At 38.9% G+C, this 22,421-nt stretch overlaps 2 protein-coding genes across 5 annotated transcripts in view; one reads left to right on the forward strand and one right to left on the reverse strand.

The window, feature by feature from the left end:
- Positions 1–328: 328 nt before the first annotated feature.
- LOC146522736 (uncharacterized) lies at positions 329–9,455 on the reverse strand. Of its 4 annotated transcripts, none has more exons than XM_085153615.1 (4): positions 8,509–9,455; positions 3,959–4,035; positions 2,982–3,341; positions 329–1,923 (listed from the first exon to the last, which is right to left on the reverse strand). In XM_085153615.1, exons 2-4 carry the CDS (start codon positions 4,020–4,022, stop codon positions 1,817–1,819), a joined length of 531 nt encoding a protein of 176 aa, XP_085009741.1. In that variant the 5' UTR covers positions 4,023–4,035; positions 8,509–9,455; the 3' UTR covers positions 329–1,816. The 4 variants fall into 4 exon arrangements, 3 of the variants coding, with proteins under 3 accessions (XP_085009741.1, XP_085009740.1, XP_085009739.1); XM_085153614.1 differs by having other exon boundaries at positions 3,959–4,048; XR_014873000.1 differs by lacking the exon at positions 8,509–9,455 and having other exon boundaries at positions 3,571–8,120.
- An 11,568-nt stretch (positions 9,456–21,023) lies between these two features.
- Positions 21,024–22,421, forward strand: part of LOC146522737 (protein NLRC3-like) — a 77,692-nt gene continuing 76,294 nt past the window's right edge. The window contains exon 1 of the mRNA XM_085153478.1: positions 21,024–22,298. The gene's annotated coding sequence lies outside the window, so the exon portion shown is untranslated. The remainder of the gene's footprint in view (positions 22,299–22,421) is intronic.

Raw genomic sequence — 22,421 nt, forward strand, 5'->3', positions numbered from 1 at the left:
GAGGCAGTGTTCGCCCAGGGCGCCAAACAGGCTAGGGCCGCCACTGCAGATAAGCTACTCAGAAACACCACTGTGTTTGAGCAGGAACAGGAAGTGATACTCTACCACAGAGCGAGCGAACACCAAGTGACAGCGCCACCAAGAGAATGAATTCAGGCAGATGGGATAACAGGATAAAAGAGCTCAGCTATCATCTACATAAGATACACACACAAACACACACACACACACTTATCTCGATGATATGAAAATAAAAATATTCATGAAAAACATCTAATACACTATGTTAAGCATTTATTTAAAAAAACAAAAAACTTAATGTGTTTAAATGTTTATTGAATATAGCAGAAACATGAATATACAAAATTAGCATGAAGCTGTACGTGCTTATTGTCCTTTCATTTTTTCCCATCATCATTAATAAATTCCTTCTTTGTTACCAAATTTAAAAGAAATATTTATTGTACAAAACTGTTTTAAATTACATTTTTGTTCTAATTAAAGACTTATTGTGGACATTTCTATGCAGAAAAAAAGCACCAATGTCCTTTTTTCATTTATTAACATACCTAACCTAAAATTAAAATATTAATACTATACTAATACTGCTCTCAGAGTCTGTCCACTTTGCAGCCACACACCATTTCCACTCCACATCAACTTTTTTGTCAATGAGACTCAGGTCACTAAAAAAGAGAAACCCAAACGGCTGAAACTGAGGTACGTCTGAGTTAATCCCCATAAACTCTGGACCTTATATTTTAAAGGCCTCACAGTGAAACAGCAAAGAGATGTAAAACTGAAATTAAGTCCTGAGAGATATATTCTGTGGACCAGGTTCAACAAAGCCAGAATTTCTTTTTGTTGTTTTGCTTAACAAAATCTAAAATCCTAGTCAGAGACAACTTTAAAGTGACCACTCTTAAACATCAGTGCATTCAGATATGACACTGCCCCATATCTAATGAAGAGATTTAAAATTTTAAACATTAAATCAACTTTACTGATCTTGTATTCTGTGTATCTCAAAAAAAAAATGTTTAAAAAGCAGCTTCTTAAGGTCAACTATGGGTAAACACTGATTGGTCGACTCATTGATTGGTGTTCTTCAACACACCAATTTGTGTGCAAAGTGTCAACAGCAAAGTCTTTTGGCCATGTTGACCTTTGAAATAGACGCACACATAAACCTTCATAAAGTCTAAAGTGCTTCATATGGTTTGTAAACAGGAGCAGATACAAACACACATAAGGGCTAATTAGTTAATGAGTTAATTAGCCATACATGTGCTAAATATGACAATATCAAAGTCTGATAACAAAGTGCTGGATGAAAAATGTTTAAAGCTTTATAGCTGGAGTTAGCTTATCCTTCTGTTGTTGTTCTCCATTTGTTGAAGTGAATTAACTTTTTTTATTTTATTTTTTTAAAGGAGGTAGTAATAATTAAAAGATTGTCAAAAAGGCAAACTTTGTTTTTCATGCATTACTTGGAGTTTAACCTTTTGTCTGGAAAGACTTCTGAAAAAATTGGTCAGGCATAAGAACAGGACTTTCAAGACTTACAAGAACATCTGACTCCTGGGATTCAAAATGTAAAGAGATCGGCGGCTCAAGACTTCTTCATAGTATTGTAGAAGAGTGGGGTGTAGTGTAAATGTGCTCTGCTCTGTGGCACAGCTCTGAGGAATTTGAAAAATATTGGCAGCAGTCTCATTACAGTCAGAGGTGACCTGAGGAATGATCTGTAATGGGCTGCTACTTCACATTAATACAAATAATATTATTTACAAAATGTTACAGACAGGTAACGCAGTTACAGCGCTATAATCACCACTGCAAACAAAGCCAGAGCTGCGAGGAGGCCGATCCTCTTAGAGTTCGCTGGTTTTGATGTCACTTCCACAGGTTTGTTAAACGTTGCTGCAAAGAAATTGATCGAGCATGAGTTAAGGGATCATTCTTCAAGAAAACTTAGTGACTAATTAACAAAGTTAGGTGCTTAAGACTTAAGAGATTAAGACTAAGATCAAGCATGAATTTTAGTTTAACACACTTTAACACACTCCCCCATTCTGATCCTCAGTCTGAACTTCAGCAGGTCGTCTTGATCATGTCTACATGCCTAAATGCTGCTACAATGTGATCAACTGATTAGATATTTGTATGAATAAGCAGTTAAACGGGCGTACCTAATGAAGTGGCTGCGAGTGTACATGCTAATGTGGCATTCACAGCCTGTGGTACTTTATATCATGGCCACTGGTTCAGGATGAACTTAACATGATGGCATAACCAGAGAAGAAAAATCAATGTTTGTGAGACAGAGAGAGGGTAAAGGAGTGCATGGTGGTGACTGACCATGTGAAAATATACACAAATGTATATGTATAAGCCGTGAGACCAGTTTTCCCGTGCTCAGCTTGAAGAGGAAAAAGAACTCCACGGGACTCCGATGTGAAAAGATGTAACAAAAAATTGATTCCACAGTTTGCATCTTACAGGAGTTGTCAGGTTTAACTTATCCTCAACAAAATAACCTACTACGGTAGGAAAACCATGTGGCTCTGTTCTACCCTGCTGCCGCATATAACTTATGCCGTATTAACTCTTTTTCTCTCTCTCCCCCCTCCCGCACCGCATGCGCTAATTTGCATACATCCGTGATGCCCAGATTTTACTATAAACACGAGTCTTTAAGGCATATGTATTCATAGTACTACGTACCCAAACCAACACAGCAATAAAATAATTTTAGTTCCACCATAAACATGCATTTACTTCCTAAATTATTAATTACACAAACAAGCTTAACAACAGCGAAATATAAATACTAAAACATATGAACTATCTTAACTTGGCTCCCACAGTATAGAAATGTATAGATTGAGTACAGTACTTTAAGTATGCAAGTCTAAATATTTGATGCTACATAGTTATTATTATGGAAACCAGCAAAAGAGTCAGTGATGTCATCTTACCTGTAACATTGAGGTCACAGGTTTTGGAACTAACTTCTTCATTAAGGACAACGATGCAGTGATACGTCCCCGTGTCGTTGAGCCTGAGATCAGTTAAGACACATTCAAGTTGTCCTTTCCTGGCGAGCTGTGGATCACACTGCAGTCGTCCTCTGTAGTGCTCATCTGGATACACCTCAGTCTCAGTCTCACTGTTATAGAAGAAAACCTGTGTCTTCCTTTTCACATTCATTAGGTCTATTTGCAGGAAGTCACGAGGCCTGTTGGTGTGGAAATGGAGCAGCCATGTTATTGTGATGTTACTTTTTTCCTCAGCTTGGTAGACCTCCTGTTCTTCACTCATAGTGAAGTTACTTTGACCTGCAGGAGGAAACAGACACAGAATAAATTAGGAACCATATTAAAAGGCAGAATCAGCTCATGAAACTCAGTAAGCATACTGACAATCTCAGGAGTCAGGCATCTCTTTCTGACTCTCTTTTATGAGGAGAAGCTAATCAAAAGAAAGTTATAGAACAGAGATAAAACGTATTGTTTGAGACGGAGCAATGAACTGACATCAGAGCTCTATTTGTTAGTTTCCACGTACACAAGTGTGTGACGGTCTGCTTTGCTTAGTTTTCATTACGGGGTGGATGTGAGGCCCAGTGTGGACTCGAGGTCTCCATCAGGGAAGAATATATTTTCTGTAATTCAGAGACAATTTCTCTGATTTTTGAAGGATCAAACATTTTAAATCATGTGATTTCAAACAGAAATCAGAGTCTTATTGAAAAAGTGTAAAAGTATTAGATTCACATAAATCAAACTAAGAATCAATATCAGCACCAAGTTGACTGAAGCAGGTCTCTGGACTTAGACTGTGGTAACAGGCAGCAGGTACGTGGCCTATTGATGCTTTAAATCCTTCTTTTTAACTTCAGAAACAGGAAGTTTACAAACTAATGCTTCATCAGCTGAACACAGCAGCTACTCACCCACTGCAGCACAGAAGAGATTCACAGTTAATACTGAGAGGAGGAGAGCTCTGCAGCTCCACATTCTTCATTGTACCCTAAACAGTAAAACTAAGAACAGCATTATTTACAACAGATTCAGTTCATTCATATCACAGCTGAAGTAGACTGAAGATAAACGCTGCAGATGGGATTTCTTATCAGATGACTTCATTGTTATTCTCTCACAAACACATGTTTTTGTCCTTGGAAGAAACACATTAATAACTGGAGAGAGCAAAAATCTACTTTTTTAAGTTTCAGTTTTATTTTGGATGAGACTTGTTTCCCTTCATACTATTTTCAGATTTCTTGTTCAGTAAATCCAAGGATTTAAAGTAATGCTCCGGATGCAAGAATTTCATTCACCATTTTGTCATATCGAAGGTTTTGCACTCACGATAGATTCACTTCAAAAACTCTTTGATGTCTAATATGGATTTTATGATTGCACAGACGTAATCGACATATTCATGTTTTTATGCTGCTGAAAATGCTGCAAACAAATGATTCTGAATCCCCAAATTTCATTCTGTTCATCTGGACGTAAAGTTTTGAGCGGGAAAAATTTTTCGTCACTCATCCAAGTGACTTCTTCAGTCTCAGCCGACTGCAGGTTTCCCAACTTTATCAACAATACATTTGCACAATGACTGAAACGAGCCTACTAAATGAACAATGGGCTGTGATGTTGGTTCCTTGATATACAAATTGTCATGAACATTGATCAGCAACCATTGATTCAATTTTTTCTGAAGAAACATATGTAACATATTTCTGATCTGAAGAGGAATGCAGACTCATACTTTAGGCGATTATAAATCTAAAGTACAGTTCACCTATTTGAAGCATACAAATCTCAGAGGAACCTTATGGAACACTTGTTATATACTTTTATAAAACTGTATAAGCATGCAGGCCTCTGTGGACATTTACAACAACAACAAGAACAATCTTTATTTATAGAGCACATTTAAAAACCAGCGGTATACCAAAGTGCTTAACATAAGAGACAGAGAAGTAACAAGAGTAGTATAATGCCTTAGCAAAGTATCAAATATCCTCACAGGTCAATGACACTAATACACAGGGGTAATATAAAATGCATATCAAAATAAAAACATAATAAAAGCACAAGCCATAAAAATATGTATAAGAAAAATTGAATATGTCTAAAAGTCAGGTGCGAGCATTAACAAGCAGGAAAGGCAAGATTAAACAAATAGGTTTTTAACCGTGATTTAAAAGATTGGATGGAATCAGACGCCCGGATCACAATCGGAAGGTTATTCCACAACTCTGGTGCAGCCAGGGCAAACGCCCGGTCACCTCTAGACTTCAGCCGAGATCTAGGCTGCACCAAGAGTAACTGAGTAGATGATCTTAATGCTCTGGCAGGAACATATGATTTAAGGAGTTCCTTAAGGTAGCTCGGTGCTGTGTTGTTGGTAATTTGAAACGTAAACAGCAGTATTTTAAATTGGATGCGGTATTTTATGGGTAGCCAATGCAGGTCAGCTAGAACAGGAGTGATACAGGCAAACTTCCCAGTTCTGGTCAGAATGCGTGCTGCAGCATTTTGGACTGTCTACAGTCTATGAAGGAGGGCAGAATGAAGACCAAAATAAAGTGAGTTGCAGTAATCCAGCCTTGAGGTCACAAAGGCGTGGATGAGCTTTTCCAGGTCCTTATGCGGAACATACTGCCTAGCCTTAGAGATGAGACGGAGTTGGTAGAAACTAGATCTAACTACAGCAGACACGTGTTTATCGAGTTTGAATGAGCTGTCAAGCAACACGCCCAGATTGCTAACAGTGTCAGAAAGGGAGCTGGTAAGAGAACCAAAGGCATCATGAAGTTGGCCACGAGGAACGTTGCTGCCAAATACCACAATTTCAGTTTTCTTATCATTTAGGATAAGAGAGTTTGCTAGGAGCCATTCTTTGACCTCGCGCATGCACTCTTGGAAACAGTGCAAGGACAAAGCAAGATCATCATTTAATTCAAAGTAGATCTGTATATCGTCAGCATAGCAGTGGAAAGCGGTGCGGTATTTCTCAAAGATTGCACTTAGAGGGAGCATATACAGTGAGAAAAGAATAGGGCCTAACACAGATCCTTGAGGCACGCCGCAGCAGACAGGTGCAGCGGAGGAAGAGCAAGTGCCCAGGTTGACAGAGAAGAACCTATTGGAGAGGCATGATTTAAACCAATCAAGGGCAACACCTTTAATGCCTACAGTATGCTCAAGCCTCGCTAATAAGATGTTGTGATCTACCATATCGAAGGCCGAGGATAAATCCAATAAAACTAGGACCGCAGAGCGTCCATTATCAGCAATTAGAAGAAGATCGTTAAGGACTCTAAGCAACGCTGTTTCGGTGCTATGATGTGGTTTGAAGGCAGACTGGAATTTATCATTAATGTTGTTCTCATCCAGGTATGCCTGGAGTTGTAGAAGAACTATCTTCTCAAGGATTTTGGACAGGAACGGGAGCTTAGAGATCGGCCTGTAATTCACATAATCATTATAATCAAGGTTCCTTTTTTTAAGAACAGGCTGAACTATAGCATGTTTAAAAGCTGACGGGATGCAGCCAGAGAGTAAGGAAAAATTCAATAGCGATAGAATACTGGGTCCAATTACATCGAAGCAGTCCTTAACTATGCGAGATGGGAGAGTATCATGTATAGGATTAGTATTGTTCAGTTGTTCAACTAAACGCTTGAGAGTAGGAAGTGACACGGGCTCAAACTGATGGAAAGTAGACGAACAGTCAGGGGTAAAAACAGGGCTTGACATTAAAGGAAGTGAAGACTTAAGAGATGAAACTTTATCTAAAAAGTGATTTAAAAATTGTTCGCAAAGAGCCGGAGAGCACGCCAGCGGCATAACAGGGCAGGGATTGACCACAGAATTAAAAATTTTAAATAGTGTTCGGGGATTGTGACCATTGGCTAGGATAATTTTTGATAGAAAAGCTGCTTTGGCCATTTTGGCAGCAGTTTGGAATTTCGAGCGGCTGGTACGTAGGATTTCATAAGATACCTGGAGTTTATCTTTTCTCCACCTCCTCTCATCACGTCGACATACACGTCGTAAGGCACGTGTAGAGTCGTTTAACCAACATTGAGAATGAGTTCTAGGGTGCTTCATTTTAATAGGTGCAACAGTGTCAAGGATAGAGGAGCATATGGTTAACAAGGTGTTGGCAAAGTCCTCAACCATATGAGAGGTAAAACAATCAAACGTAGTGGATGCAGAATTCAAAAAAGAAGCAGAAAAATTTGCCACAGTTTCAGCATTAACTGTACGCATAGGGCGAAGGAGGGCCTCAAGGTGCAATTCAGTATTACCTAAGTCAACATCAAAGATGACCGGGGAGTGGTCAGAGAACCCAGCATTGTTTATATCCTTGATGCAAATGTCCAAGCCATATGAAAAGACCAGGTCAAGGGTATGGCCTTTAGCATGGGTTGGTTCATTTATCCACTGAGTGAGGTTAAAAGAGTCAGTTAATGCAAGAAAGTCTTTAGCCAATGGGTCGTTCTTACAGCAGACATGTATATTAAAATCGCCAGTAATAAGAACATAGCCATATTTAAAAAGAACAGATCCTAAAAAGTCAGCGAATTCAGAGATGAAAGTCTTGTTGTATTTAGGCGGACGATAGACCACAACACACAGAGTAGTCAAAGAGCCAGTCATCTCCAGTAGCTGTGCTTCAAAGCTAGGGTAGGTAGGGGAGGGTAGCAGCCGAACTTTATGTTTGTTTTTAAAAACCGAAGCCACCACCTCTGCCAGTGAGCCTCGGCGAGCCAAAAAAGACACAGTCTGGAGGGAGAAGCTCAGAGAAGGGGATGAACTCACCGGGAGAAATCCACGTCTCCGTCAGGAGTAACATGTCCAGTCCCGCGGCGAGAAAAAAGTCATTTAAAAGAAAAGCCTTGTTCGTCAGCGACCTGACATTAAATAAAGCCATCCGTGTCCGAGGAGCTAGGTCACCAGCAGTGGCACGTCGCAAGACGCTGAGGTTGTTGTGATGGACGCCACGACCGGAGGACGTTATCCAGGACCGAACAAGGAGGCAAGCCACTGGAAGGGCTGGGTAGGTTTGAAAACCAGCGGGGCAGATCCACCAATGACTCCTCTGAAGGAGTGGATGAAGCGTAGAATATCTCGGCTTGCAAATGGATAATCCGTAACCTTGGCTTTAAGGTAAGCCTAAAACGGACGCGAAAACCACTCCTTTTACCCCGTTTCCTGTAACGTTTCCTGTGCAAGATGGAGAGAGGTAGGCAGGGCATACTGGTGAGGGAGTCCGGCCATAGAGGGGTTGCGTCACCCAGGGTCCAACATGGATCCGGACGGTGGGAGTAAGAGAATCGGAGATTCAAAAGCATATGTCTGTCATAGGTTATTAGTGCACAGCCACCTAGTGAGCATAAAAACAAAAACAAAACAATAAGGAGTACTACGCCAAGGCGCAGACGAGGACGGCCTGCCATACACACCGGCGCCATTTACTTACTGCAGAGTCCTGTGTCAGATGCAAAAGGAGCAGATAGTCACCGAAAAAGAACAAAATTGTCCAAATATCTGAGGTAGGAATCCAAATTTATATACATTAAAATCATAAAAAATGCATCAACTCTCTCAAGGCTCCAAAGAAAGAAACAAACATATTCCAACGTTTCTCCTTGCACAATAACGACACACCTTCCTGCTTTCCCCTAAAGTCAAATGGAGCCAGTCTGCCCCCTCATGTAGGCAAACCCAGACATGCAAAAGGAGCTCATAGCTGTGAGATCATAATGCTCAGAGTTTTATATGAGCAAAGATTGTTAGTCTGTGTGGAGTTTGTATGGTCTGTCCATGTTTGTGTGGGGGGATGTGAGTCACTGTTGAGATACTCTGGTTTTCACTTCATTATTTAAGCTTTAGTTGCTACTTTTAGAATATTTCATCTCTACATCAGCTCTCTGTTATGATGCACTGCTACAGATTCGGCAGACTGAGGGACAGTACATTAAAATTGCTTTGAACCTTTAGCTCTACTGCTAAAAAGCTCCTAAATAAACACATTGATAGACTTCATTTTTTAAATGCTGTGTACATTCCAGGTGAACACTGCATAGGCACAAGTCATGTCAGGACAGCCTCCAGCTTTCATTCTCACAAGCTGTTTATTTGCATTCTCTCAGATTGTTTTAGGTTTAATATTGCTCTGAAAAGAAAAAAAGAAATCTAAACCCTGGTTACAGCCTGTTTTACTCTGTTCAAATTTACTAAGAATCAAATTCCAAATATGAGCCCACAACCAGTTCATATTTAGTTACTAAGAGTACTTTGTTACTTCAAAAAAGTGCCCCTCCGACAGCCAAACCCATCTGTTCTCTGATTGGATTGTTACATTTGTGATTGACATGACATTGACCAATCAGATGAAAGGAAAAAAATAGGGTCAAAATTCGTACTTGTAACTTGTAGAGATTCACACGGTTTTTCACACACAAATTCTTTTTACACATACAAAATATTTATGACCACATTTTGAGCCCATACTTGCCAGCTTGTTTTGAGGATCAGACTTTTTCTTTTCTTTCTTCAGTAATCAGAAATATCATACGGGCATGTGTGCTGTGATGGAAAATTTCTAGTATATCTTTGGGGCGTGGTCTGCGATGCCACTGCAGGTGAGATGGACTCACCTGCGCATATCTACAGTCATGCCTCGCCGGCATAAAAAGCTGTTCTTGTCTGTGATTGTGTTGTTGTTGGTGATGTGTGCGGCTGGCATAAGGAGAGCTGAAGCCGCCGAGTGTGACAGCAACCTTGTAAAAAGTGTATACAATAAAGATCTGGAAAAGCAGTTGAAAAAAAAGCAGTCGTTGGGCCTGTCGTGGTCGTTCACAATTCTTATATTCAGATTTATGTACTTTGAATTTCCACTGTAGAATTTTCCATAACTTTTTGGGTCTAAGGTGAAAGACGTGTGTGTCAGTATGACCTGATGTAGCCTGCTTAACTATGTAGAAGAATGAAACTCCAGTGCTTCCTGGAACATAGATAGTGGGAGTCGCTATCTGCCCGGCAACAGCGAGGGTGGGACAAGAAAATGTTTTAAATGTGAACATGCGGGAGTTGTGTTTGATGTTATAAAAGAGATGCTGCGAGGACTCAAAGGCAGACCTCCTCCACGTGACTGTATAACTGAGATGTTTGCTATCCACTTGCTCTCCTGCATGCAACAGGCATAGCTACAGCTGATTGCATTGCAAACTCAGAATTGCAACCACCACCAAACTCTCTCTCACACACACACACACATATATATATATATACAGTGGGGCAAAAAAGTATTTAGTCAGCCACCGATTGTGCAAGTTCCCCCACTTAAAATGATGACAGAGGTCAGTAATTTGCACCAGAGGTACACTTCAACTGTGAGAGACAGAATGTGAAAAAAAAATCCATGAATTCACATGGTAGGATTTGTAAAGAATTTATTCGTAAATCAGGGTGGAAAATAAGTATTGGTCACCTCAAACAAGGAAAATCCCTGGCTCTCACAGACCTGTAACGTCTTCTGTATGAAGCTTTTCTGTCCCCCACTCGTTACCTGTATGAATGGCACCTGTTTGACCTCATCATCTGTATAAAAGACACCTGTCCACAGCCTCAACCAGTCAGACTCCAAACTCCGCCATGGCCAAGACCAAAGAGCTTTCGAAGGACACCAGGAAAAGAATTGTAGACCTGCACCAGACTGGGAAGAGTGAATCTACAATAGGCAAGCAGCTTGGTGTGAAAAAATCAACTGTGGGAGCAATCATCAGAAAATGGAAGACATACAAGACCACTGATAATCTCCCTCGATCTGGGGCTCCACGCAAGATCTCATCCCGTGGGGTCAAAATGATCATGAGAACGGTGAGCAAAGATCCCAGAACCACACGGGGGGACCTGGTGAATGACCTGCAGAGAGCTGGGACCAAAGTAACAAAGGTCACCATCAGTAACACACTACAACGGCAGGGAATCAAATCCCGCAGTGCCAGACGTGTTCCGCTGCTGAAGCCAGTGCATGTCCAGGCCCGTCTGAAGTTTGCCAGAGAGCACATGGATGATACAGCAGAGGATTGGGAGAATGTCATGTGGTCAGATGAAACCAAAGTAGAACTTTTTGGTATAAACTCAACTCGTCGTGTTTGGAGGAAGAAGAATACTGAGTTGCATCCCAAGAACACCATACCTACTGTGAAGCATGGGGGTGGAAACATCATGCTATGGGGCTGTTTTTCTGCCAAGGGGACAGGACGACTGATCCGTGTTAAGGACAGAATGAATGGGGCCAAGTATTGTGAGATTTTGAGCCAAAACCTCCTTCCATCAGTGAGAACTTTGAAGATGAAACAAGGCTGGGTCTTCCAACATGACAATGATCCAAAACACACCGCCCGGGCAACAAAGGAGTGGCTCCGTAAGAAGCATTTGAAAGTGGCCTAGCCAGTCTCCAGACCTCAACCCCATAGAAAATCTGTGGTGGGAGTTGAAAGTCCGTGTTGGTCGGCGACAGCCCCAAAACATCACTGCTCTTGAGAAGATCTGCATGGAGGAATGGGCCAAAATACCAGCTACTGTGTGTGCAAACCTGGTAAAGACCTATAGTAAACGTTTGACCTCTGTTATTGCCAACAAAGGTTATGTTACAAAGTATTGAGTTGTATTTTTGTTATTGACCAAATACTTATTTTCCACCCTGATTTACGAATAAATTCTTTACAAATCCTACCATGTGAATTCATGGATTTTTTTTTTTTTTTTTTTCACATTCTGTCTCTCACAGTTGAAGTGTACCTCTGGTGCAAATTACTGACCTCTGTCATCATTTTAAGTGGGGGAACTTGCACAATCGGTGGCTGACTAAATACTTTTTTGCCCCACTGTGTGTGTGTGTGTGTGTGTGTGTGTGTGTGTGTGTGTGTGTGTGTGTGTGACTCGACTGTACATGGGCTCCTGGGCACGTGTCCAGGTAATGGCATTTTAGCAGCTGCACCACAAGTAGTAACAAGCCAACACAGCCACATCAGGCTGCTGCTGGAGAAGTGCAGGTGGAGGGACAGCAGCCCGAGAAATACATGCAGGAAGATGGAGCTGAACGTCTCAGTGTCCTCTTCATCCAAAAACAGCTTTAAAGTGTTTCTTTTATCAATCAAGAAACTTAATTTTGCCTCAGCTGTCAACCACAATAGTAGCACAAAAGCAAATGTTTCTGATATCATTAATTAAAACATTTGTTTAGAATGTAATGACTTTTCACTACCTTAGCAAATCAAACAAAATTAATATCAAACATTTGTGCTATGTTTGTTTTAAAGATATTAACCCTCTGGTCTCTATCTGGCCATTTTTGGCCACTTTCTTTATTCGGTTTTCAACCATTTTTGTTCTGTTAATGCAAATGGAATGAAACTTTCCAAAGGTGTGCATTTTTTAAAAAATTTTTAATTTTCAACATTTCAACTTAATAATGTCAATAATATTCACTATACACCAATTTGTTCCTGTTTTACTGATCGTGGCCATTTTTGGCCAATTGAAACCCATTATAACCACCTTTTTTGATTCCTTGTTACTGGCAGTACTATAGCATGCAATTTAGGTAAAATTGCTTTCATTCTAAACTCAACACATGAAAATTGTAGTTTTTCATTTTTTCTACCACATGACATCCTTGGCCCATTTTCTGCCAAGCAAGCAATTTCATGTAATATTCTTGGTTTCCACTAGGTGGGGTTGATGGGTTACCACACTCCAATGGACCAATATAATGAAACAATTTTGACATAGGTTTGGTCTTAAGGATCTGATAGTTTGTGTTTGTGCATGACATTGCAGCACAAACATGTATTTGCAAGATAGACTGGAATAAATAATGACGCATCAAACATTACATAGGCTGCAGTGAATTCCTGTGGATGCAGGATATTGAGCTTTGAGGTTCCCAGTCAAACTTAGCTTTGAAGCACATGTGAAAAGCACTTTTACTCTTGTATTTTTCATAAAAAGAGACCATACCCAAAATATTAACTCTAGAAACAAAAACAAAAACAAAAAAAAACCCAATCACAGGACATTTTGCACAGTTCAAACCTGCAGCTGCAGCGCAAACAACAACAAACACTGTTTGTAAACGTGTCCTGGAGTTTATGCAGGTGCAGACGTTGCTACTGCTGTAAGTCAACCTAACAGCTTCCAGACCATTTATTCTGGCAATATGGCAAGAAGGTGGGAGTGTCCCCCCCACCCCAAGAGGGACAAAGGGACCCCCTGATGATCCTCTAATCGCCTGAGCCAAGGTGTGAAACTGGGTGTGAACTCTGGCTGATTGGGAACCACACCCAGTTCAAAGCGTATAATATCTAAATTTGAATTATATTTTGGTTTTCATGACTAGGACTGGTGCTAATTTAAAAAATCAAGTCAATGAAAGTAGAAAAATGTTTTAATATATATGAATTTTATAGTATTTTGAAAACGTAAACATGGGTGGCCATTTTTGGCCACGAACAAAATGAGAGGGATTTTTTGTTTTTCTGTCACAGCACAAAAAACCAAAGATACATAAAACTCATTGATACTTTTAATTATTGCTATGCATCTAACCTCCATCATGGTTAGAAAATAAATCAGTTTGCATGTATTATTTAGGAAAAAAATGGGGATTTTATGCTTTTATCCCTTTATCCCTTTATCCCTTTGTAAATCATTAAAATTATGTAATTTAACTGGTATTTAAAGGGTTAAAAGTCTGGATTTGAATTAAATTTTGGTCTTGATGAACAGCACTGATACTAATCTAAAACATCAAGTCAATGAAAGTAGAAAAATGTTTTAATATATATGAATTTTATAGTATTTTGAAAACGTAAACATGGGTGGCCATTTTTGGCCACGAACAAAATGAGAGGGATTTTTTGTTTTTCTGTCACAGCACAAAAAACCAAAGATACATAAAACTCATTGATACTTTTAATTATTGCTATGCATCTAACCTCCATCATGGTTAGAAAATAAATCAGTTTGCATGTATTATTTAGGAAAAAAATGGGGATTTTATGCTTTTATCCCTTTATCCCTTTATCCCTTTGTAAATCATTAAAATTATGTAATTTAACTGGTATTTAAAGGGTTAAAAGTCTGGATTTGAATTAAATTTTGGTCTTGATGAACAGCACTGATACTAATCTAAAACATCAAGTCAATGAAAGTAGAAAAATGTTTTAATATATATGAATTTTATAGTATTTTGAAAACGTAAACATGGGTGGCCATTTTTGGCCACGAACAAAATTAGAGGGATTTTTTTTTTTTTTTTCTGTCACTGCACAAAAAACCAAAGATACATAAAACTCATTGATACTTTTAATTATTGCTATGCATCTAACCTCCATCATGGTTAGAAAATAAATCAGTTTGCATGTATTATTTAGGAAAAAAATGGGGATTTTATGCTTTTATCCCTTTGTAAATCATTAAAATTATGTAATTTAACTGTGATTTAAAGGGTTAAAAGTCAGGATTTGAATTAAATTTTGGTCTTGATGAACAGCGCTGATACTAATCTAAAAAAATCATGTCAAAAAAAGGGGAACTTTTTCTTAATATATATGAATTTTATAGCATTTTGTAAATGTAAACAGGGGGTGGCCATTTTTGGAAGTTTTTATGTTTTTCTGTCACTGCACAAAAAAACAAAGATGCATAAAACTCATTGATACTTTTAATTATTGTTATACATCTAACCTCCACCATGGTTAGAAAGTAAATCAGATGGCATGTTTTATTTGGAAAAAAATTGGGGTTTTGTGATTTTTTTCCATTTATGAGTTCCTAGGATTATTTGATTTAACTGGTATTTAAAGGGTTAAAATTATGAATTTGAATGAAATTTTGGTCTTGATGAACAGCACTGGTACTAATCTAAAAAATCATGTCAAAAAAAGTGGAAATTTTTCTTAATATATATGAATTTTATAGCATTTTGTAAATGTAAACAGGGGGTGGCCATTTTTGGCCACGAACAAGCTGAGAGGAAGTTTTTATGTTTTTCTGTCACTGCACAAAAAAACAAAGATGTATAAAAGTCATTGATACTGTTAATTATTGCTATGCATCTAACCTCCATCATGGTTAGAAAGGAAATCAGATGGCATGTTTTATTTGGAAAAAAATTGGGGTTTTGTGATTTTTTCCATTTATGAGTTCCTAGGATTATGTGATCTAACTGGTATTTAAAGGGTTAAAATTATGAATTTGAATGAAATTTTGATTTTCATGAACAGCACTGGTACTAATCTAAAAAATCATGTCAAAAAAAGTGGGAATTTTTCTTAATATATATGAATTTTATAGCATTTTGTAAACGTAAACAAGGGGTGGCCATTTTTGGCCACGAACAAGCTGAGAGGAAGTTTTTATGTTTTTCTGTCACTGCACAAAAAAACAAAGATGTATAAAAGTCATTGATACTGTTAATTATTGCTATGCATCTAACCTCCATCATGGTTAGAAAGGAAATCAGATGGCATGTTTTATTTGGAAAAAAATTGGGGTTTTGTGATTTTTTCCATTTATGAGTTCCTAGGATTATGTGATCTAACTGGTATTTAAAGGGTTAAAATTATGAATTTGAATGAAATTTTGATTTTCATGAACAGCACTGGTACTAATCTAAAAAATCATGTCAAAAAAAGTGGGAATTTTTCTTAATATATATGAATTTTATAGCATTTTGTAAACGTAAACAAGGGGTGGCCATTTTTGGCCACGAACAAGCTGAGAGGAAGTTTTTATGTTTTTCTGTCACTGCACAAAAAAACAAAGATGTATAAAAGTCATTGATACTGTTAATTATTGTTATACATCTAACCTCCATCATGGTTAGAAAGTAAATCAGATGGCATGTTTTATTTGGAAAAAAATTGGGGTTTTGTGATTTTTTCCATTTATGAGTTCCTAGGATTATGTGATCTAACTGGTATTTAAAGGGTTAAAATTATGAATTTGAATGAAATTTTGATTTTCATGAACAGCACTGGTACTAATCTAAAAAATCATGTCAAAAAAAGTGGGAATTTTTCTTAATATATATGAATTTTATAGCATTTTGTAAACGTAAACAAGGGGTGGCCATTTTTGGCCACGAACAAGCTGAAAGGGTAGTGATTTTTAACAAGGCCAGAGGGTTAATAAAAGTTTTTAGAGGTCATCCAATGTCAACCAGCCCCCCACATTAACGAAAACAAACAACATTGGTGCCAGTCAATTGTGCTAGGTTTGTGATGAACTAGCTATTATTTTTGTTGTTGAGTTATTTTATTAAACTTGAGAGGCTTGTCAGTTCTATGTATTTAGTTTTTCTTACACGAAGCATGCCTAAAATATTCCCATAGTTTTGTATTTTGCAAATAAAGTTTCTTTTCTTGGACAGAATGCATAGTTTAATTTAACTATTATAAGTTAACCTAGTGCTATGCTTTTAAAGAGTGTGATCATGATAAAAAAAATATCCAATACTGATGTGTGTTTCACAACCTTTTCACAGTAATGAAAGGGGCCGGTTGACCTTAGATCAGGGGTCTGCAACCTTTAACACCCAAAGAGCCACTTCGACCCGGTTTCCACGCAAAAGAAAACACTGGGAGCCACAAATACTTTTTGAAATCTAAAATGAAGATAACACTGTATATATTGTTTTTTACCTTTATGCTTTGTGTGAACAACTAAAGTAAGTAAGTAAAGTTTATTTATTAAGCGCTTTTCACAGACAGGCAGTCACAAAGCGCTGTACACAAATATTAAAATAAACAATACAATCAATAGACATTATTCACAATGTAAAAGATCAAATGTAAATAATGTAAAGAATATAAAATACGTAGATCAACAAAAGGCTTGTTTGAACAGAAATGTTTTTAACTGCTTTTTAAAAGAATCCACAGAGCAACTAAGGTGTTTTGCTTATGAAATCCATGAAGTGCTACAGAGAAAATTACATTTTATTTATGTAATTAACACATTTTGAACTCTTAAAGAAATATAACAAAAGGAAAGACACCCAGCTGAACTAAAATGATCCAGCAAACAAAAACTGTTGTGAGCCACCACCCTTATATCGCCTTTGGGCTTTTGGAGCCTAGACCTAACTTTTAAAAAGTAATTGAAAAAAAGCACTATGCTGCTAAAAAAGGAAAAATATATATTTGCAAAATTCTGCCTAAATATGTATTTTGCCAGGTTAATGTGTGTTAATGTGTGGCAGCGCCGCTGCAGGGGAGTCGGACACACCTGAGCGGCACCCGCAGTCACACCTCGCCACCTTAAAGTATGTGCTCTCTCTGCTGTTGTGTTGTCGGGCTGTGAGCTGAAAAGCTACAGCTGGCTGTATGTGCACAGCAACCGTGTGTGAAAAATGGTCAGTAAAGAGATGCTGAAAAGCGTGTTCATGCAAACATCGTCGGGTCTGTCGTGATATGTTTACAATAAGACTTATGGTCCCGAACCTCTGCGCACAGCGTCTGCAGATCGGGGCTTTCATCTTTACACAGGACTGTAAGCTGTCGTCTGTGAGGCGTGAACCGTGTTTGTTTTAACATGGTTCGCGGTGGAGCTGCTGACATAATGTGGATCCGAAGATCCATAACTGGCCTACCTGGGGTCGAAAGTCTCAATAAATGCACGGCGTTTCGGCGGGTACACCGGCTTCCGCAAGTGTGACGCTTATTTTGAGCGGTGAAAAAATAATAAGATATAATTTTATTTTTTTATTTCAAAATCACAATAATCTTCCAATTTAGAAGTAGAAGTTAAAAAAAGAACTAAATAAAAAAAAAATACACTTCAGCTAAATACTTCTCATTTATTTTCCCAAACCACCCGGAGCTGCAGTATAAGGACAAAAGAGCCGCATGCAGCTCCAGAGCCGCAGGTTGCCGACCCCTGCCTTAGATGAACTCTAGAAACTTTTATTAATATCTTTAAAATGATACCAGCACAAACAAAATTTTTTGCAGCACAAACCAGCACAAATGTGTTGATTGACACCAATCATGTTTGATTTCATTAATGTGGGGGGCTGGTTGACCTTTTGACCTTTAATCTTACATCAATATCTTTAAAACAAAAACAGAACAAATAAAACTTTTTGCAGCACAACCGTTTGGCATCAATTTTGTTTGATTTGAAGAAGGCTGCAGCAAGTGAAACAGGTCCAATGCACTAACAGGTCATTTAGAGGTCAGGAGCCCCAAATAATCCCAATTTCAGAAAATGTATTTTTGAATATTTAACACTTCACAAGATTTCTTGTTAAATAAATCCTTTTTTCTATCCATGTTACAAGAAGAGATGGCACAACAAACAAAATGTAGCTGTAAGCTAGTTGGAACACCCCCAGCCCCAGCTTTCCTCTCGGTGCCATAAAGAGATAAAAGTCTGAACAAGACCCAACATGAAAATATGAAAGCTTATGATATTGGCACGTTAGCAACTGGGTGCTACTTTTACACATAAGGTTTACACAATCCAGCTAGGTTTCCATCTCAGGAATGACGTCCATCATGACCATTTATTTTTCATGTGCATCATTAGGAAATTCATAAAATAATCCATGTGAGTTTGCATTACACAGAACCACATGAGATAGTATAAAACACTAAGACCCACACCCAGCTCTGTGCTGTGACTACATGGCCAAAGTTGAAAATATCATTAGCTTCACAATGGCTAAAACTTTTAAGAAAGCCATGCGCTGCCTCAGAAAATGACCATAGATGTGAGCTGTTTGGATGAACTGCTGTTAGAAGCTAAAGCTAAGAAGTGCTGTGTTGTCTTTAGACACTCAGCTTGAAAGCACAGGAAACAGAACTTTAACTTTATATATTTTATTCTAAACCATGATCTCTCTGTTTCTAGCCAATAATAGTTGCACCTAAGCCATCCTTGGAAAAAAAAGAAAAACAAACAGCTTGTGAGGATGGAAGGTATGCAGGCATGACTTAGGTAGTCATACAGTTGTACAACTGGCATGTGTCCAAAAGAACGTTACAGAGCATGTTTGCCCAAGGCGTGAAGATGTCGGATAAGGGGGTGGGGCAGTGTTTCCTCTTTTATATGTGTTTGAATAGATCTGTGTGCTTCAGTCCTACACAACACAATCTCTTCACTTGGTCGCTCCTGGATTACTATGTGGCTCTGATCAGGAGCATGTCCACGGAGCTGTATCTGACATGAGCTGTTCTCACCTCAGAATTAGGTTCTGTGGTGGTGATGAGCTTCACAACTGTGCAAGGAGATCATAAGATAAACCAGAGCAGTGTCATGGCAGCTCATGTAACAACTGTTAATCTAGTTATTTGTGTTTCCACATAAATTCAGTACTATTCCTGAGTCGCTGAGCACGATTCTTCATCTGCTTTCTCTCATGTGCATTTAATGATGTACATGTGCTCGGTATTAACGTTTTAAAAATGAAGGCAGAAACATTTTGGGGCAGGAGGGGTTGTACTACAGACATCAAATAGAAATATGTGCCTTACAAATTCATGAGTTTCAATAAAAACAAAACAAAAAAACTTGAACAAACTGCTTTTATTGTGAGATTCATGTTCTGCTATGACACTGGGCTGAGTAAGCATTTTGAGCTGTGTTGACTTTGTTCTTCACCTCATTTCTGTCCTCTCCAAAGGGCTGTTGGACTTTTGTGTGTGTGCGCATGCGTGTGTGTGTCTGTATGTGTGTGTGTGTAAGATTGCCTTGAATACTGGAGACATAGTATATAATACTATATGAGTCTGCATAATAAATAATGTTATGCTATAGATTATTTTTCTGATGATGCCGGCACATTTATAAGTCTAGAACTTCTTTGAGCACTTTCTATCAGTCATTGTTATTAGTACCAGGATCATGAACAGGAGTGCTGATGACTCTTCACCTCTGTCTCCTCTCACAGGGAGTACACAGGGTACTCATGTATCTCGTACCTAGTGTTTCTTTTTAGGTTTGTTATTTTTCAAATTCTATATTTATTAAGTTATGCAGGCTTGTTTGCACAACAAGGTTAAATAGTTATATAAACTTTCCTGACTCTAAATACTGGACTTTGGTAGAATTAAAACATAACAGTAGTGCAGGTCTATGATGATTTTCAGTGTTTTGATTCTGGTTCTGTCTTGGTTAAGTCCTCAGTAGTCCTGATTTTGAACTGTTGTAGTCCTGTTTTAATTCCGGATCAGTTCTGGGTCTGGTTGAATTGGGGTTTAGTCCTCGTATCTTGATACAGCCTTGATTTTTTTTGCCTTGCTGCTTAATTAAAAAACTAGTTTAAGGTGTCCTGCATATGTGATATATATTATTTCCTATATGAGGTCATTCTTTTTTGAACAAAACTCAAAACAGAGCCTAATAAATCTTTCAGTCATTTCTAACCATTTTATTGCTTTGCAACAAAAGGTTTTATAATGATAGAAGATGTCATCATTGCCATTGTGAAGTTTTGCCTCTTGACTTTTGTGGCAGGTCTCAGATGCTGCTCAGGTGCGTCCTGCAGTGGAGGAGGACCTCCAGAGACGACACCGGAACTCAGTAGTTATTTTACAACACCTTTATTCACCTTCAGTTACAGATGCACCTTCCAGAAGGGGAGATGTACAGGGCCGGTGTCCCTCTGCAGATCTCAACTTCTTTGTCTGTTGCAACCAGTCTTATAGAAGTGACCTGCCCATCGTAAAACCCACATGATGTGTTATAAACCCAAAACACTGTGTTTGTGTATGTATGTGCGAGCATGTGAGTACCTGGGTGTGTGTGTGTACGTGAGTAAGTGTGTGTGTGTCGTAACACTTAAAGCACTGGGTGTGTGTGATAAGGATTTTGAAAGGGACTCAGGCGCAGGCCAGGTTTTTCTGTTATGCAAAAGACAGTGCGTTTATTTACAGTGAGCACAATCACCAAGTGGCTATATACAATGTGCAGGGGAAAGGGGTCCGGGTCGCCAGGGTCTGTGGGGAAACAAGGTTAGGAGAAAAGGTGCTCCACACTCTCTGTACAAAAGCTCCAAGTCCTCCTCCTCTGCCACTCTTCTCAGGTTCCAGAAACGATCTACACACAAGAGGTCAGGTTAGCGGGATAATCACAAAAGCTTTAAAGATTCAGGTTTGCAGATGCACAAGTTGACTGACGCTGATAGCTCAACGATCCAGCGAAGACTAGCGTAGACCCGCCATCTTAAGTAGTGCAGCAATCAGCTGGGATCAGCGGCCGGTGCGGTGATGAGAGCAGGTGTGTGGGCCAGCAGCGGGAGCCGGCAATGAGCTTCGCTGTGGCGAGAGAGAGAGAGCGAGAGGGGGAGTGGGAGTGGGAGAGAGCAAAAAAACCAAACATGCCTAATAGAGGGTCGACCAGCGAGGCATAGGGACCATGACACTGTGTATATGTGACTTCCTGCCGGTCATAAAAGTCCATCTCCCCTCCAGACCATAATTAGACCATGTGACAGTTATGAGCTTTTATTACATTCAGGGACAAGGGTAACAGACTTCTCCTCTCTTTCCTATCTGTTCCATACAGTCCCAGCATCCCCCAACTGTAGCTTCCTGTCTCCTTTTATGACAGGCAGACCCCCAGTGTCAATAAATTCCCATCCCTATACACAATTACACACACTCTCAGGCCTATAGCTAAACCAAACTAAAACACACACACATTCACAAATCCTTCCCTATTCCTCTGATCTACAGCTCGACCCTCTCATCTAAGCAAATTTAAGCACATTATATTCTAATAATTGTTTTCTTGTACTCACAAATGGAGTTGAAGTTTGTTTGGGATCTGAATTGGTCTGTAGTTTATATCACAGGAGCACATCTCAGATTTTTTTTAATGTCATCAGGAGGCTGGCTTAATCTTCCCAGCAACCTCTTGTACACAGAAAGGGTAAATTTGTGTGTTACAAGAACAACACACAAATAGATTACACACATTTTTTTTCCTCCTGTACATCATTCCTGTTTTACTGTTGTCTTCAAACATTACTCATGAAACCACCCCAAAATAACAACAGCGCCTTTCTTGGAAGTTACTGAAAACTGAACTGAAGCTGTAGTGAACACAAACAGAGGAACAAACTGGCTGATGTAACCTGACCTCAGGCAGCCGGGTGTGACAGCTGTGTTTGCATATGAAAATACACTTGGTTCCGTGTCCTGTAAGGACTGATGAAACAGGTACAGAGTGAAAGAAGGACACACAGCAAACGTATGTATTTTACCTTTTATTTATTTTCTTTCCTGCTACTAATGAATTATTAGTCAGCCAGCTTTCTTGTGAACAATGTTAAATATTTCTGTTAGTACACATCATTGTGTGAAGCTGAGGTTG

Source organism: Neolamprologus multifasciatus, chromosome 3, assembly GCF_963576455.1.
Source record: "Neolamprologus multifasciatus chromosome 3, fNeoMul1.2, whole genome shotgun sequence".
Taxonomy (NCBI): Eukaryota; Metazoa; Chordata; class Actinopteri; order Cichliformes; family Cichlidae; genus Neolamprologus; species Neolamprologus multifasciatus.